The following is a 17,390-nucleotide window of genomic DNA, read 5'->3' as shown; positions in this document are numbered from 1 at the left end:
TATAGAAGAAAAGTTAAACAGTTACTGAAACACAACTATGAATTGTACAACCATTTGCTGTGTTTCCTTTTAGAATGGGTAAGTTTGTATCACTGAACAGAGTTTTAAAATCACTGAAACTATTAATTATATATCACAGAGCTTTTTCTCTTTGGGTTTGGTTTCCAGGCCCAATGGCACATGTTAGGGAAGAATAGTCTAACCTCTTAGCTTTAGCTTCTTATTTGAAATTCCATAAAGATAACAATAATATTTGCTTTAGAGCGTTGTTTTTACGACTGAGTATGCCAATATTTGTAAAGTGATTAGAAGAGCATAAAAGAAACCCTGTGTGTCTTGGGTGGGTGTAACATGCCCCTGTGTGTGTGTGTGTGTGTGTGTGTGTGTGTGTGACAACTCAGTAAAAGAAACAGCATGTGCCATGCTTACCCAGAGTCTTGTAGCTGTTTTAACTGTTTTCTTTGTCAAAGAGTGGAACAATTCAAGACCCATCCATGTTTGTTCCATCCACAAAAGTTAAGATGTCAAACCCTTAGACTGACAATGGGAAGATATGCTAGGGCAATGGAGGCATGAAGCTTGTGGGAGCAACCAACCAATATCTTATTTGACTTAAGGCCCACTCCAGGGGATGGAATTCAGACCTGATAGTGCTTGGGTAAGCAAGAAACTGTGGCTAGATAGCTCAGGGATGTGGGGTAAAACCAAATGTTACTGTTCTACCAATAATAATAATAATAATAATAATAATAATAATAATAATAATAATAATAGTAATAATACATCTAATGACATGCTGCTTTACCCATCGATCAGTGCCTTGCTCAGCCATCATCAGAAAAGCTTCTTCCTGCAGCAGATGGGAACAAAAACAGAGACCCAAACCAGACATTATTCAAAGAATGAGAGACCTTGAAACACACAGCCTAGAGCAGGGTGACTCCAACAAATCCCTCACCTTAGGGCTCAGGGAACATTGCAGAAGAGAAGGCAGAAAGAGGGCAAGAGCCAGAGGGGATAGAGGATACCAAGAAAACAAGACCTTCTAAATCAACATGATCAAAGCTCACATGAGCTCACAGAGACTGAGGCAGCGCTCACAGGGCCTGCACTGGTCTGCACCAGGTCCTTTGGGTATACGTTATGACTTTCAGCTTAGTGTTTTTATAGGGTACCTGAGTGAGTGAGGGGGTCTCTGTTTTTTGTGCCTTCTCTTGGACTCTTCCTTCTGTTTATTCTTTTCTAATTTCAGTGTGTTCGTTTTCGTTTTATCCTAGTATGTTACATTTTATGATTATCCTTTAGAAGCCTGGTTTCTTTTCTAATGAGGTGCAGAAAAAAAGCAGTTGATCCAGATGGGAGGGAAAGTAGGAAAAATAGACGTAGGGGAAACTGTAGTTAGAACATATTATGTGAGAAATTAATCTATTTTCAATAATAGGAAAAATATGACTTAAATCTGTTAAATCAGATGAGAAGAAAAAGCATGCGGTGGTGTGAGCACAGTTGAGGTGCCCCTCTGTGCTAGACTGGAGAGCCAGCCCCGCCCTTAGCTGGCTTCAGTACTTGGGAGAGCACCCACCCTCCACCCCCCCAGCTCCTAGCCTGGACAGCAGAGTAGAGGTAACCTTGGTGGCAGTGATGCAGGTGAGAACAGGAGAGCCCACCAGGCCTTTACTGGCCAAGCAGTGTGGGAGAAATGGCCTCATCCCAACCCGGGGTCCCTGCAGTGGTGTGCTGGCCCCACTGTCCCTGGGAAGGTGCCTGGAAGCTGGCTCTAGTTGCTCGGGTACAGGTGGGCTAGCATATAGATGGACTCAGCTACCACCCAGACCCAGCTCCACTCTTTGAATTTGTCTACCCCAACATCTACCCCATCTATGCACTCCTGGAGCACATGAAGAGGCCAGTCGTTCAGAACTAAAGCTGTAGGATCTCCATGGCGCAGGGCAACAAGAGGATAGCCAACAGGAGTCCAGTGAGGACCCGGTATTGATACTGTAGCAGAAGGTAGCGGCCTCAAACCAGAGCAATGACTCACTGCAGTGAACATTTATGAGGCTGCTGAGACAAACGGTGTACTGTGCGACACACTGCAGATACCAAGGCAAGATGTTTTCTGTCTGTTTGTTTTGTTTGTTTTGTTTTGTCTGTGGGCAGGGAGGTTGCAAGAGCAGAGGGCAGTTATGGAGGGACAAGGAGATGAGGGACAGGGATTGGTGAGCATGATGTAGAAGTCACAAAGAATTAATAAAAAGATAAAAAAAAAAGAAAAGATAAGATCTTTCTCTCATGTAATGTGGTTATATTGGAACGACTAGAACTACCTTGTGAAAATGTCAATTCAGGCCATGGGTGACATGACTTCCTGGGTCGTGGAACAGAAAGGCAAAGAGACCAGTCATTCATTACTGAGCAATGACTCCTATTCTTGTGGACTCCTGCCATGAGGTAACAATTGTGCAATTGTCCTTATAAGTTGAGACATCATCTCGCTGTGTATGGTAGGCCAGCCTGGAACTTGTGATATAGCTCAGACTGAGCCTTAAGCATCTGTTCTGCCTCAGGGTCCAGAGTGCTGGGGGTCACAGGCCCCTTGCTAGGCCTTTACTATCTGTTAAGATAAGACACTTCAAGTACACATTTCTTTCCTTCATTTCAGAAAATTGTCTAATCGGTACACCGTGGGTATGCATATACTATTAAACAAATATTAAACATGTAATTGTGTATAAGAGAAGAGATACAAAAGGGAGACATAGGGAAAAGCTATAGATTAGATGATACATACATATATATGTATATATATATATAGAGAGAGAGAGAGAGAGAGTGAGAGAGTGAGAGAGAGGAGAGCTAGATAGTATAATGAAAAACCCCAAAAGAAACAATCAAAATATTCAAAATAAAACAAGCATAAGAGTAAAAAAAAAAATAAAAACAACTTGAATCAAGCACTCTCTCTCTAGGATATCATGTATGTTATCTTAAACAAGGTGCTTGACCCCCCCCCTTAAGTCTTAGTTTTCTTATCTAAAAATGAGCAATGACCCCAGAATTTTCCAAGGACTAATATAACAATGTAAATTAGATAAAAATGTGAGGGGGGAAAAGTTAAAAGCAATTAGGAAAAATAGATAGGCCTTTCTGACTTTCTAATCTTTATAAAAATAAACACACATTACAACTACAATTAGAAAATAATGTGCCATACCTCTCAACTTTCAAAGAACTTACTTCTGCATTTTTGGCAAATTTGCCATTCAGCCTCAGGAACAGCATGTGATGGGAAGAGGAGCGACAGGCATTTGTGTGCTATTATTCATGAGCTAGTCATATGTTTCATTGCCTTCAGACTTTTTCTCATTCCCCTTTCCCTGATACAAATTTTAATTTTGCTCTGACCTTTCTAATCAGTCTCATAGGGTCTTTCTGAATGACATCTGGGACAGAGATTGGTTAGGTGTGTGTGTGTGGGGATAATATAGGTAAGATGGAGAGGAGAGAGAGCTGGGGGAAAGAGTAATCAGAATGCATTTATACATGAATTATATCACCAAAAAACTCTACATTGATTAATAAAAAGATTATTAATTTTGAACCAGGCAGTGGTAAGGTACACCTTTAATCCAGGAGAGTATACATGGCCATTTCTTTCAGAAAACTTTTAAACACAATCTATTTTATCTTTTTTTTTTTTAAACCTCTGATTGATTGTTTTACTTTAGAACGTGTCAATATTGTTAAGAAGAATTGTTGCATGTCTGTACTTCCAGCACTTGAAAGGGTGGATCCAAGAGTCTATCACAAGTTCAAGGTTGTCCTGGACTCTATAGTAAATTTCAAGCCAGTTGGGCTACAAACAGAGATCCTGCCTCAATCAATCAATCAACCAGTCAGTCAGTCAATCAATTTATTTTTTTAAAAGGCTGCCACACTTATCATAACTTGAGAACCTCCGCTAGCTGTTGCTGTTTTGCTATGTTCTCTGTGAAGAACTGGAGCGATGGGGAAGGGTTTAAGAGGAAAGTGGAGAAAGGTACTGGAGAGCACATGACATCCTTAGTGTCCACCACAGCACCACGCTCCCGCACGCCCTTCCCCTCCTGACCAGGGTTTCTGTCTGGTTGTGTTTCCACTCTGAGCACCAGTCACAGTCAGGAATTTCCGATGCTCAGCCTTGGTAGGGACATTTTGCTCTACGGTCTGCTTCTACATCTTAAAGGCTCACTGCTGCCCCCACAGGATGCTCTGCGCAGACACTGAGAGCTAGGGCCAAGGAATAATAGGAGAAAAAAAAATCACACGTGAAAACAACCGAGGGAACGCACCTTTCTGTCAGATTCTGTTTTTCTCTCATGGAAGGGATTATGACATGTTGGGTCTGCCTTTAGACAAATATTAAACAAAACTACGTCTCTTTTATTTATTTAACACACACCTGTAAGGCTGGCTCTTTACAAATCTAGACTGGCATCCTCACTGATGCAGGCATGGGGGGGGGCTTGACAAGTCACAGCTGATAGGAGGCAACTTGGTACAGGCAGAGTTCCATGTCCTGTGCTGGGCTGAGGGCTCTGGCTTGTCCTGCTTGTTCTGGGCAGTGTGGAACACTGTCTTGGAGAGGTGAACCTCTAAAATAGGATATTCATCCCCCCAACTCCTATCACATGTCTGTGAGAGAGGTTTAAGCCAACGTGTAGAGCTACTCTTAAAACCTCCATACCCTGAGTTTTCTAAAACCTAAGGCCAAAAATGATGCAGGTCTTAAGTTGAAAAATCATGAAATTCTCCTTCAGAAAAATAGACCCATCAGTATTTCCAGAGAAAGAAGGGCCAACATCCAATGCTTGAAGACTTCAAGAGACTTGAAATAAATGGAATGGGATTTTAGGTGTGACTTAATTTCTATGGCACCTGCATCAGGGTTTCCTGCCCCAAGGACAGAGGAGCTGTATACCGAGTGTCCACTCCTTCCTGCCCATGGCTTCTGCTTTTCAGAAAGACCAGAGGAGGAGAGTACCACAGCCTGCACCCCGACCTGAGCTTGGCCAGCGGTCCTGTACACGTCAACGATGAAATCGAATGCCTTGTATTAACAGGAGCGGGTCCAGGGGCAACTTCAACTTCAGAAGCTCCTACACTGCGGAGGGAGGCAGGAAGGCATGTAGGATACATACAGAAGATGCTACAAGCGCCTCCCCCCACACTCCCCTTTCACCTGTGGATGCTGATCTCTGTTTCCACCAAGTCGAAAAGGTACCGTAAATGTATCTTTAAAGATGAAACAGGCGGAGCCCTGCGGACGCTCTCCGGAGCTGGCAGTGTTGGCTGAGTTTTTGACAGAGCTAGTTTCGGATGTGTGTGAAGTATGCAAAGTCTTAAAAAAAAAAAAATGGAAAGGCAAGATGTGAAAGTAGCCTAGATGCTTATTTCAACAAACGAAGAGATAAGGAAATGGACACATAGTGGGATTTTATTCTGTCCTAAAGTATGAAATTGTCCTCTGCCAAAAAAAAAAAAAAATGAACGGGACCAGAGACCATGTCACGTGGAGACAGCCAGCTGCAGAAAGACACACATTGCTTTCTCCCATATGAGGATCTGGATTCCTGTATAATGTCAGACATAAAGAAAGGGAGTAAGGAACCAGCTGGAAGTGAGAGAGGCAATAGGGGAGTGTAATGGGGGTGGTGGATGTGAGGGGATAAAGTGGTGTGTGTATCTGTGTGTGTGTGTGTGTGTGTGTGTGTGTGTGTGTGTAAATCTCAAAATAAAACAAATCATTGGGTGTCCATCTAAGATTTTAGCTTTGAAGCCTCACCGAAAACACAATTAAGAAAGGAGGTATACACAAGACGACTATGTGGGAACCTCAATTCCTCAGGCTCTTTCTGATGCGCAAACCCTTCAGCCCCAAGCTGTCACTTAACTGTTTTTTCTCTATCGGCCTCTCGCCACCCAGTGGCGGATTTCTTTCCCAGCTCTTGCCAGCCTTTATCTCGCACCAATGCTTCGGAGTCCCCGCATCAAGGGTCACCTCACAGGAGGTCACTCCAGCGATGGGCACACTCGCAGTCCTTGGAGGAGGTGGGGCGGGGGGGGGGGGAGTGGGAAGGCTTGAGGCGGGACTCGAACATCCCAGGGTCTCATAATGGGCAAACAGGGCAGGAGGAAGAGTCGGTAGTGTCTCAGGGGTGTGGCACGATCTTCTGACACAGAGACCTGCAGCCCGGGGAATTTCCCCAGCTTGGGGTTCGGGCTCATCCAGACACCATGCATAAAAGGGGCTCGCGGGGCCCTGGAGCCCCAGATCGCGCCACAGCTCTTCCCGCCAGCTCCCGCGCCGCAGACTCCAGCTTCACCGCTGCCCAGCGCCATGGCCCCGCCCTCCCGCCCGGTCCTCGGCGCTCCGCTGCTGCTCCTGCTCCTGCTGCTGGCCACCGGCCACCAGGCTACAGGTAGGGGCCGCGGGCTGACATCCCGGGACGAGCCTCGGCGGGCGCAGCCACCCTCAGCACCGCCGACCCCTTGTCTTCTCCCGCAGGGACTCCAGTGGTCAGTGAGCTGCGCTGTCAGTGCCTGAATAGCCTGCAAAGGATTAGGTTTGAGGTCGTGCAGAGCTTGACGGTGACCTCCCCGGGACCCCACTGCACCGAGACAGAAGTCATGTGAGTGTCCCTCAGGGCAGACTCCTGCTGCCTCACGCGCACCCCGGTGGAAGCTCTTGCCTTACCAGGGTCTTCCCTTCTCTCTGCAGAGCCACACTCAAGAACGGTCAGGAAGTCTGTCTCAATCCCGAAAGCCCTCTGCTTCAGAAAATCATCCGAAAGATCCTGAAGATGTGAGTGAGGCTTTGCTTGCACTTTGTGACCCTCATCTGAGGACTGGCATCTGTCTCCTTATAGCCGAGAAAGTCACAGAACTACAGTCGTGGTTGTTCTCTTCAATTATAATGATCCTTCTGATAAGTCGTCTACTGTGATGCAAGGAAGGGTTTTTCCAGGCTCCTTTATCCCCACCTGGAGCCTGTCTCCATTGTATAAGAGGGAGTAACCTGCTTTTTAAAACATTCTCATCTGCCTTGGCCTCCTGCTCCCAGTTAGCTATATAATAATAATAATAATAATAATAATAATAATAATAATAATAATATTTAGTTAGGAAAACCAGGGATTTTGCAGTGGCTCAGAAAATATGCATGCATCCATGTATGTATGTATGTATGTATCCACTAAAACCTATTATCCATATAGTTCAGGAAAATTTAGCTCGAGACTTAGTAGAAATGGAAAATAATAGTACTCATGAGCTAAGTGAGGACTGGCATAAAAGATGAGAGGCAACCGTTTTAGGTTTTTTTGCGACCTCGGAACCGCACTTCACCTCCATCCTGAAGGCACGCATCCGCTAGGAGTGAGGTGTGTGCTCTATGGCACAGACCCTGCACAGCCATGCACCTAATGACGTCTGTTTTCTCAGGAAAGCAGCGGGTCCAGCTGAGCCTGGTAAGGAGGAAGCCCTTTGACCCCTGGAGGATCCGCCTTCTGAAGCAAACAGGAGAGGAGGAAAAGCATCCTTCCTAAGGCCATCTGGATGTGCTTCATCTGCTTGTTTTGAACGACTCCTGAGAGTTCACACCTATTTATTTTCCCCAAAATTCCATGTTAATATTGTACGTGTAAAATATCTAAGGGTTAAATGGAATCTACTTGCAAGATGTCATTCTATTTACTGCTTATTTAATATCATTTGAAGGTTAAAGGTTTTCAGATTCTCTCAGGGAATTGTATTAATATTTGTCAGGCAACCAATCCATGCTGACTATTTGATGGCAGCTGGGGCAGTCAAGAAACAGACAAGTGATGTCTGTTGGAAGACTGTATGTGCACATCTACTTTTGTGACTATAAAAGACTGTCGGTTGTTATTTATTAACATGGTTTAACAGTGTCACAATGAATGGTCAATGTTCTGTTGAAGCTTTAAGCATATAATGTTCTATATATTCCTTAGACATTTTAAGTGATTTTAAGTAAGGGACAATGCCTATTTAATGCCTCCATGTCTTACAATTGAGAGGTTTAAATATTTATTGGAATTTTTACAAATAATTTGAAAATAAAATATTTAAAAGTAATGTTTGTTTCATTTCCTTGTGGGGCGATCGCTAAAAGATAATCCAATGATTTACATCAGGGTCTCTCAAGTTTTCTTCCTGCTTCCCCAGACATTCGCTTGCCTAGAAAAATAAATCACACAGTAAGTCACGCCCCTGTTCACGTGGTGGTGGTTCTCATTCTCCACTCAAGGACGTGCTCTTCCCGGGGATGACTCTTAGGAGAATCCCCACCTCTCCAACTCTAGTTCCAGGGCATCTGATGCCCTGTTCTCTCCACCACGGACATCAGGCACTCGATTGGTACACAAACATACATGGATACAAACAACATATATTTAAAAAAAGAAAGACAAGTTGCCTGCTATCTTCCCATCTGAGTTTGTTCCTTAAAATATGCATATTCTTGTAGCCAGCTCAAGGACCTAATTCCATTGCTTTTGCTAAGTGATTTTTCTAACTACCATGAGCAGTTTAATGAAGTTGAGAATGAAATGGTGACAAACTTGGTATTTTTTTTCCTTTGAAACTCAACTTGTGTCACCGAAAGTAGAAAAAACATGGCCGAGTACTTCACTTTACAAAAGGGTCTGAGATTTGTATTCAACTTTCTATATTATATGTATGAAATTACTGTGCAACTTAATGCTCTAATTCTTTATATCAATATGTAAAACACTGGTATATATACATTGAGTTTGACTCTATTGGCCCTGACCCTTCTTAGTGACATTGTATAGACCTTGAAAGGAAGTCTTTAAGTGGCTTGTGTACAACTCAGCCCAGGATGGAGACAATACTACATTTTCTAAGGATGAAACTGTGCGGAAAAAAAAATCTCACTAACCTAAAAGCTAAACTCCAGATCTGGAAATGAGAGTCTTTTGTGTGTGCACGTGGGAAGTTTGTGCTTCCTTCCTATTTAGGAATTAAATTCATTAGGAAACCCGGAATTTTGGTAAATGCCTCCCTCAGAGGCAAGAAGGCAGGTCTAGCAGCCTGAATATTTGAGAACTTCTAATTTGTTCCAAGTATCTGAATGAATAAGGCCACAAAGTAGCAAGAAACTAGATCTGTGGGCTTCCCTGCATCTCATACCTAAGAGTTGAAATTTATAATAATATTCTTACCAACAAGGTTATTGGTTACAAATGATTCAGGAAGGAAGAAACGCTTTGTAAACTGAGCAGAAATAAATGCAGTGAAGCCCACCTAGAAGTTCCGTAACGCAAGCATTCCCTCCCTGACTCAAAGTGCCCAGACATTGGAAAACATTTACAAGAGGGAAACCAGGAGGTCAGTAAAGCCATAATTCATACCTAAGGCCCTCCAACATTAGTCCTTGCTATTCAGGCTGCCATGTCCTTGTCAGTAGTAAACATAGGACCCATGAAGTTCAGGGGACATCCACAGGGTGGTTAATACCAGGTTTCAAAGGATGAGATTGACTCTGGAGTCAATGACAATTGGATCATAACCTTGGGAGACTTTCTTGACTTCACTCAGCTTTATTAATTTATTTTTCTAAATAGAATGTGGAAAGAGCAAGAACAGATCTTTTGAAGTAAGGAAGTGATTACATATTAATGGTTCAAAGCTATGATTTTTGCTATTCCTCCTAAGCCCAATCCCAAGGATATGTCTCAGTTTCCAAGGGAATGCACATGAAAAATGCAGTTTCCACATCCAGTTTCCCTGAGACCTAGAAGCTGCCAGACTCTCCCTTCCGGAATGCTCTAATGATTAAGAAGTGGTACACAGAACATGTGAGATGGTAGTCACTGATTGAAGGCAACAGGAAATGAAAATGTTGCAACAGCACCATTTCCCTGGGAACACCAAGGGCAAGGTGGATGGGGCTCCTGAGTAAGACTTCCAAGAGAGAGAAAGATGGCTGACATCACCCTGTCCTTGGGAACTCTGCTTCGGGAGTGCTCCAGAGACTACCAGAAGTAACCAAAGAACCACCAGAGAGGGCAGAGGCGAAAGATCACAACAGTACAGTGTGGCAGTCCAGGAGAACAAACAATTCCCTTTCTCTACCCATACAAAGCATAAGCAAAAGAGCCTGTCTGGTTATCATCCTTGGTGCTCCACTCCATGTGCTCCCAATCACCAACTTTTCAACTTAAGGTCCTTGTCCTCTGGCTTCTCTTCTGAGGCGTCCTCATCTGAAGGAAAAGCAGACATGACAGATGGTTTGCTGAGCTCGCTGGGAGGAAAACCTGTGAAGTAAAGGCTCTCAAAAGCATCCTTCAACCCTCAGGAGCGGAGGGCAGTTAGGAGTTGGAGAGTACACTCATTCTGGCCTGATAGTGTATGTATTTTGCTGAAGGAGATTCGGCGGTTTGCCTTCACTCCTCAACTTAAATGGAGGGACCATTGGGAGGAATGTTTTACAAATGTCCCTAGGATAAGAAAAGGCTCAGTTGTCCACACTGCTTCCTCATTATTGTGCTGTTTTGCTGCTTTCCTCTCCCTCCAGCTCTGCTTTCTCTTACTGCTTCTTTCTGTGATAAGTCTTTGCCTTGGATTCCGCTTTCAAAGGAAACCGAATTTGGACATTTGGGTTTCCCAGAAATTAGACCTTAAGGCAAAACATATATTTTGTTAGTGAGTAGACTACTTGAGACTGGGGAGTTGGGGTGGACTGGGGAGTTGGGGTGGGGTAGGGAATGTGAAATGAGTCAGGATATCTATAAAATCTGGTAGGAGATTTCACACATTGTAGCATGGCCAATGAGGTCAGGGTGGAGCAGCACTCCATGGTCAGTTTCAGCTGAGCTTTTGGCCTTTTGTGGAGCTATTTGGAGTGTTTGTAATTCTTATTCTGAAGAGAGTGTGAAACCAATTTAAACCAAGAAAACAAAGTTGCTATAATTTACATTAAGCTCATAAATTGCCTAAGAAGCCAGGTATTGGTCTTTGATCTCTCTCTCTCTCTCTCTCTCTCTCTCTCTCTCTCTCTCCCTCTCTCCCTTTTCTTTTATATTTTTTTTGGCTGAATTTAAAGCTGAAATCTGAACTTGGATCTTTAGTCCCTAAAATAGGGGAAAACAGATCTACCAAGCCCCAGCCAGGCTCAAATTCTCCAATAGGTTGGGATCTTACTGACACTTATCCTTCATTTTAAAACTATTCAATATTTGCTTTTGAAAGTGAGAAATAGTTAAAATCATTGTTTTTAGTCATCATTAAAAGAAGAGCACAGATGGCTCAGAGAAGTGAAATATATAGACTAAAACCCCAATATTTTTGCAGCTAGATAAGAAATTGGTTCCAATAACCTGAAACTCCCACTTGACCTCATTTCTTAAAGTTTCCACTATTTCTCATAGCACTAAACTAGAGATGAAGCCTTTAACACAGGTGCCTTTGAGGTAAATTCCAGATCTGGATTATAGTAAACACACATTTTTCTTTGGGCTTAAGAGGGTTTTTTCTTTTTTTTTTGGGGGGGGGGGAGTCTATCTCTCCAAAACAGTTTGTGACAGTCTCAAGAACAAAACTTAATTTAAGTTCTCTTTCAATAAATAGTGTCTACAAAAGGTCCTCAAATACATAATGAATTCTCAATGAGAATGAACAAGAAACCTTTTTTATTATTTAATCAAAGTTTGCCTTTGGACTATATAGGCCCTCTGGTGATCATATATTCTTTAGTTAAATGCTATAATAGATTAAATGGTGTCTTCCTAAAATTTGTATGCAGAGGTCTTAAGACCTAATACCTCAGAATGTGAGCTCATCTGGAGATTCTGTCTTTAAACACACAGCTGATGAGATTTGTTGCTATATATTATAATGGGGAGACAAGTGGAAAATTACAATAGGATAACTAAATAGGGAGTGGGGATGGAAGAGGAAGGTAAAGGAGAGAGAGAATATGGGGATAGACAACTAACACCAAGGTCCATTTGAAAAACCATACAGAAACCTAATACTGTAGATATTTCTTAAAATATATACACATATGGGAGGAATGTAAATAGAGTCACCAAACTAATAGGGAAGATAATGTCGGAACCAGGCATCTTATGCCACCAAGTAAAACCTCCATTGGCAGGAGTGGGCTGCATCTTGTTGAGTAATTTGTCAAAGGGTTAGCACCATGGAAATCCCCAAACATCACAGGCCATTGCCAAGGCTGTTGGTCACACTTCACAACTTGCTGGCATTCATGGCACTGGAAGATAATGTACACACTGCTAGAAAGAATGGTGATCATCAATATCTCCTAGCTACAAATCCTGTCATTTCTAACTTGCCTGCCTGCAAGATACACAGGTGAAGTTGTGGCACACGAGTTATGGGAGTAAGCAACCAGGCTCTGATTGGATTTAAGGCCCACTCCATGAGATAGAACCCATACATGCTACAATGACCGAGAACACGAGACTAGATAAATTATGAGCCTATGAGAAAACCTACTGTTTTTCTGCTAAAACTGTGCAGCAATAAGGTAAGTCCTAATGACACATTGCTATGCTCGTATCGTGCATATTGCTCAACCCTCATCAAAGAAGCTTCTTCTTGCAGTAGATGGGAGCTAACATAGAGAGCCACAAGTGGACAATGGGCAGAAGGTGAGAAACTTTGAAGCACGCCATCCCAAATAAGGTGTTTTCATGGAAGCTCTCCCCTCAGGGCTCAGGATGTATGAACGGGGACATAAAGATTGTAAAAGCCAGCGGTGATGACTCCAAGAAAGTAGGATGAGCACTAATCCTATTGGTGTCCTCTAACAAGGGAGAATTTGGTGATAGACATTTGTACAGAGAAAACGTTCTTGTAAACCGGAAGGCAACCACCAGCACACCAAGAAAAAATGCCCGTAGCATCTTCTTCCCTCACAGCATTGAAAAAGGAGCAACCTGTCCACACCTTGATCTTGGACTTGCATTCCCCAGGATGGTAAGTCAGGACATTCCTGCCATTTAGGCCACCTAGTCTCTGGCTGTGGTAGCTCATCTTACTGTTTTATATGCTAAAACAAGGAGCAGTCCATTTTAGATAGTTAAGATCGGTTATCTGCTTAAGAGGGGGGGGGACTAAAACTCATAGTCCTTTGCTGCTTAATTAATATTAAAGCCCAGGAAACTTATGCATACTTAAGCCCCAGAGAGCTGTCATTTGCTCTTCTTAATAGGATAAAATTTATTGGCTTGTTTTAGTCTGGACTCTATTTCCTTTGTAGTTGATACTATAAATACGATTTCAGCATGGTAAATTCTATTAAAACCCCAAGCAGGGCCATACAAATATATACAAGAGCTAAAAGCAAATATTTAATTCCCTTCCTTGCACAAGGTAGGTTGTGTAAAAATTATCCTTATGGTTCCACTTATCAACTGCAATGACATTGACTCCTTATATTTACAGTTTCAGCTCCAAGAAATAAGAGATTTGTATCTGTAGGCATCAAGTTCCTCTCAGCCTGCTCTCAACTTCTCAAATACAGCTTGAAAACTAAGCCCAGCCTCCTCATTGGATTGTGAAGTGGCCACTTTTCCCTCTTCAGTGGGGAGAGTGCATGAAGGGAAAAGAGATCTCCAGGGGTGCAGGAAGCATATAAACAGGCACCTTAGTGGTACCAATTTTACCATCCAGACCAGAGTCAAGCCACAGACAGACATGGCTGCTGAAGGCTGGCCTGCACTCTTGATGGCTGTCCTGTACCTAGGCCTCTTCGGTAAGCTAGGGAGGCTTTTTCTTTTTTCCTTTCCATCTAGGTACTAGGAAAAAAAATAAGAAGGCATTTAAAATAGTATGAGGTGTTTTGATCATTAAACAAATTATAGAAATGGTTAAATTAAAGCCGAGGAAGGTGCTCATTTCAATTGTGGAGTTCATAGCATGTCCTTGAGAATTGAGTGAAAGAATGCATTTGGCTTACTAGAAATAGCTGGCTATAACAATCTGCGCCTTTCTTTTTAGAGATGATAGTAGGAGAATTACTGCAAACAGATTTAGGGTATTTAATTATAATAATCTGCTAGATTGATGAAATTTACACATACTTACTAAGGCTTAAGTTCTTATTAACCATGTCTAACTTTAAGCAATGTACTAGCCACTTAGTTGATTTGTAGTTTTCTTAAACACAGTAGGCACTTAACAATCATTTCCCTACCATAATAAGATTATGTGATCAGCCTCTGTGTCCTGCTGTATTAGCTCCCAAGTCAAAGGGAAGACTCGGCACTAGTGATGTGTTTGTTCTTGCTGAGGCGTTTTCTACTCTTTTCCCTACAGCTCAACCCTGTGACTCTCAAGAGTTACGGTGTCGTTGTACTAAGGTGGTGTCTGAGATGATTCCTCTCAAATGCATTAAAAAAATCCAGGTGATACCCAAGACTATTTACTGCAGCAGAGAGGAAGTCATGTAAGTAGTAGAGATAAGGAGGAAAGAGAAATCTCTTACAGGGAAGTTTGCTAGCTGGTGTCTCCTTTCAGAGTGTGCCTCAGTGGTTCTCAGGAATATGGATTTGCTCCTTATTTACTGAGAATATTTACATTCTCTTGTGCTTTGAGACAGGGCCTCCCTTTACATCTCTGTGTGCTCACTTTAAATGTTCATGAGAGAGATAATGGCCTTGAACTTACCATCCTGATTGCGGGGATTACAGGTGTGCCCTGCATGATCTATAAGGTCTTCTTTAATATCCTTAAATGCTTATCATTTTCTCCATACTTTCTTCACAAAATCACAAAACTATCCCTAGGTACTTTGCGTAATTTGATGTTATTACAAAAGATGTGTTAATAAAATCTGAGTTATTTGTGCTTAGACAGCATTTAATTTGCATTTGTTGGCATCATCTTTTCACTTGGGTGCTCCTGTTTTCTGGGGGGTAAAGGCAGTTTCATTTCCTCTGAAAACCTTAGTACTTTTGCTTGTCTTTCTGGCTTTGTTGAGATGATTGTCATGACAGCAAGCTTCCTTGGCTTGCTTTTGTCTTTAATGGGGATATTTTCAACTTTGCACCATTATGTATAATGCTTTGTAACTGACTTTGCTTATGTTGGTTAATTGATAAGAATTTGATCATATTATTTTTCATGATTAGAAAATTTTAGGTTGTGTTATTTATTTTTTAATTTTTTTGTGATTTATTCATTTTACATCCTGATTGTAGCCTTCTCTCTCATCTCCTCCCAGTTTCTGCTTCCTCCCTTTCCCCCCCTACTCCCCTCCTTTAGTCCTCAGAAAGGGGAAGCCCTGCTCCCCTACCATCTATGGTAGTCTCCCTTCCTGTTCCCTCTCTTCAACCACTTCCAGAGTCTATTCTATTTGACCTTCTGAATGAGAATTAATCAGCCTCCCTAGGGCCCTCCTTGTTATTTAGCTTCTTTAGGTCTGTGGATTGTAGTATGGTTATCCTGCATTATTCGGCTAATATCCACTTAGAAGTGAGTATATACTGTGTACGTCTTTCTGGTTCTGCTTTACCTCACTCAGGATGATCTTTTTTTAGTTCCACCCGTTTGTCTGCAAATTTCATGATTTCCTTGTTTTTAATAGCTGAGTAGTATTCTATTGTGTAAATATTCCACAATTTCTGCATCCATTCTTTGGTTGAGGGACATATAGGTTGCTTCCAGATTCTAGCTATTATGAATAAAGTTGCTATGAACGTAGTTGAGCAAATGTCCTTGTTGTTTGGTGGAGTGTATTTCGGGTATATGCCCAGGAGTGGTATTGCTTTCAATTTTTAAACGCCTGCAATGTGCGTTGACTCAGAATATGGTAAGATCACCCAGCCTTATATAAGAAACTACAAAACGATCCTAATATTTTTGTAGAGCTTTGCAGTTTTGTGAAGTAGAGTACAGAACTAACAAAATTTGTTCTTTCCCCTGCAAGACAATAAAAGAGTCTTAAGTGGGTCCCTAAAATCTAACAAAATCAGCAGAGATACATCAATAAAGAATATATAAGCACATGGCTGACAAGCTTGTCAATGTGAGTTTGAACCCAGCAGCCCACACTATGACATATATACACATGGACAAATACATAACTAAATTGCATATCTGAAAAAATGGTATGGATATAGTAAAACACGACTATATTTTTAGATTAAAAAATAAGTAAACTGAAAATTTAAAAAATTAGTGAGGCATACTGATATGATGAAGAGTTCTATATTGAGTATACTTGACCAATATATTACTAAATAAGTTCAGTTACTATTTAACCAGAATACTTTATTTTTGCAGAGCGATACTGAAAAATGGGGATATAATTTGTTTGGATCCTAAGGCTAAATGGGTGGAGGCTCTTATCAAGAAGATTATATACAGGTAAGATGAAGGACGAGAATCTTCATATTCATGTTCTGTCAGTTTCCTTTTAAAGGCAGATATATTCATAGATACACACAGATATGCTGCATATGAAAACAAATCCATGATGAGATTGGAATGTACATAATCTAGAGACCCCCAAAGCATCCCCAGACCAGCATCTCTGGCCTCCCTTCAGATCTGCCGGCTCAGAAATGATGGGGATGGACCCCCAACACCGATTTCAGCATCTCTAAGTAACTCCATGGCACTCCCAAGCTTGAGAGTCACTAGTCCGCACCTTTTACTGAAGGTGACAGCAACTTGACCTCTGTTATAAATATCCTGATTGAATGTAAGGGTGATGTAAACTTGTTTATCATGTGTCTCACGTCAACCAACTAGGTAGGCTATTGGCCCATTTGTTGAAGGGAATTTTAAGGGAAAAAAACTTGTAGGAGGAAAACATAACCATTTATTTAAATTAAGCTTACAGGTTACTGCCCATCACTAAGGGAAGTCAGGGCAGGACCCTGGAGGCAGGAGCTGAAGCAGAGGCCATACAGGAAAGCTGTCACTGGTTTGTTCCGCATGGCTTGCACAGCCTGCTTTCTTATATAAGTCAAGACCACTGCCTATGAGTGGCACAGCCCCCAGGAACTAGGTCCACACACATCAATTATTAATCAAGAAAACATCCCACACACATGGCCACGGACTAATCTTGTGGAGACAAAAGAACGACTGATTCTTTCAACTTAGGTGACTCTAGTTTGAGTCAAGGTGACAAAAAGTAACCAGCACAGCCACCTTACTGACCACATTAGCTTGCTTAGGGGAGACCAGATTTGGTCCTAGGGGTGTGGTTTAGTTTCTAGACTCACCAGCGATCGCTTATGCCTGCTGTTCTGGATAATTGACTCAGTGTAGGTATTTGTTTGCTTTTGATTGTTCCGAATTTGATCAATGAGGGAAGCATAAAT

The 17,390-nt window shown here is 42.1% G+C and overlaps 1 protein-coding gene across 2 annotated transcripts; it reads left to right on the top strand.

Annotated features, from left to right (window-relative positions):
• The first annotated feature begins 6,192 nt into the window (after positions 1-6,192).
• On the top strand, positions 6,193-8,114 carry LOC129667888 (C-X-C motif chemokine 3-like). 2 transcript variants are annotated; one of them, XM_055595621.1, is made up of 4 exons: positions 6,193-6,461; positions 6,548-6,671; positions 6,761-6,844; positions 7,491-8,114. In XM_055595621.1, the coding sequence occupies exons 1-4, from the start codon at positions 6,380-6,382 to the stop codon at positions 7,501-7,503; spliced, it is 303 nt and encodes a 100-aa protein (XP_055451596.1). In that variant the 5' UTR covers positions 6,193-6,379; the 3' UTR covers positions 7,504-8,114. The 2 variants fall into 2 exon arrangements, with proteins under 2 accessions (XP_055451596.1, XP_055451589.1); XM_055595614.1 differs by having other exon boundaries at positions 6,204-6,461; positions 7,483-8,114.
• Positions 8,115-17,390: the final 9,276 nt, after the last annotated feature.

This window comes from Psammomys obesus, unplaced genomic scaffold (assembly GCF_907164565.1).
Source record: "Psammomys obesus unplaced genomic scaffold, mPsaObe1.curated_primary_1811, whole genome shotgun sequence".
Classification (NCBI taxonomy): domain Eukaryota; kingdom Metazoa; phylum Chordata; class Mammalia; order Rodentia; family Muridae; genus Psammomys; species Psammomys obesus.
The sequence above is the reverse complement of the archived record's forward strand: the minus strand, read 5'-3'. Positions and strand labels throughout refer to the sequence as shown.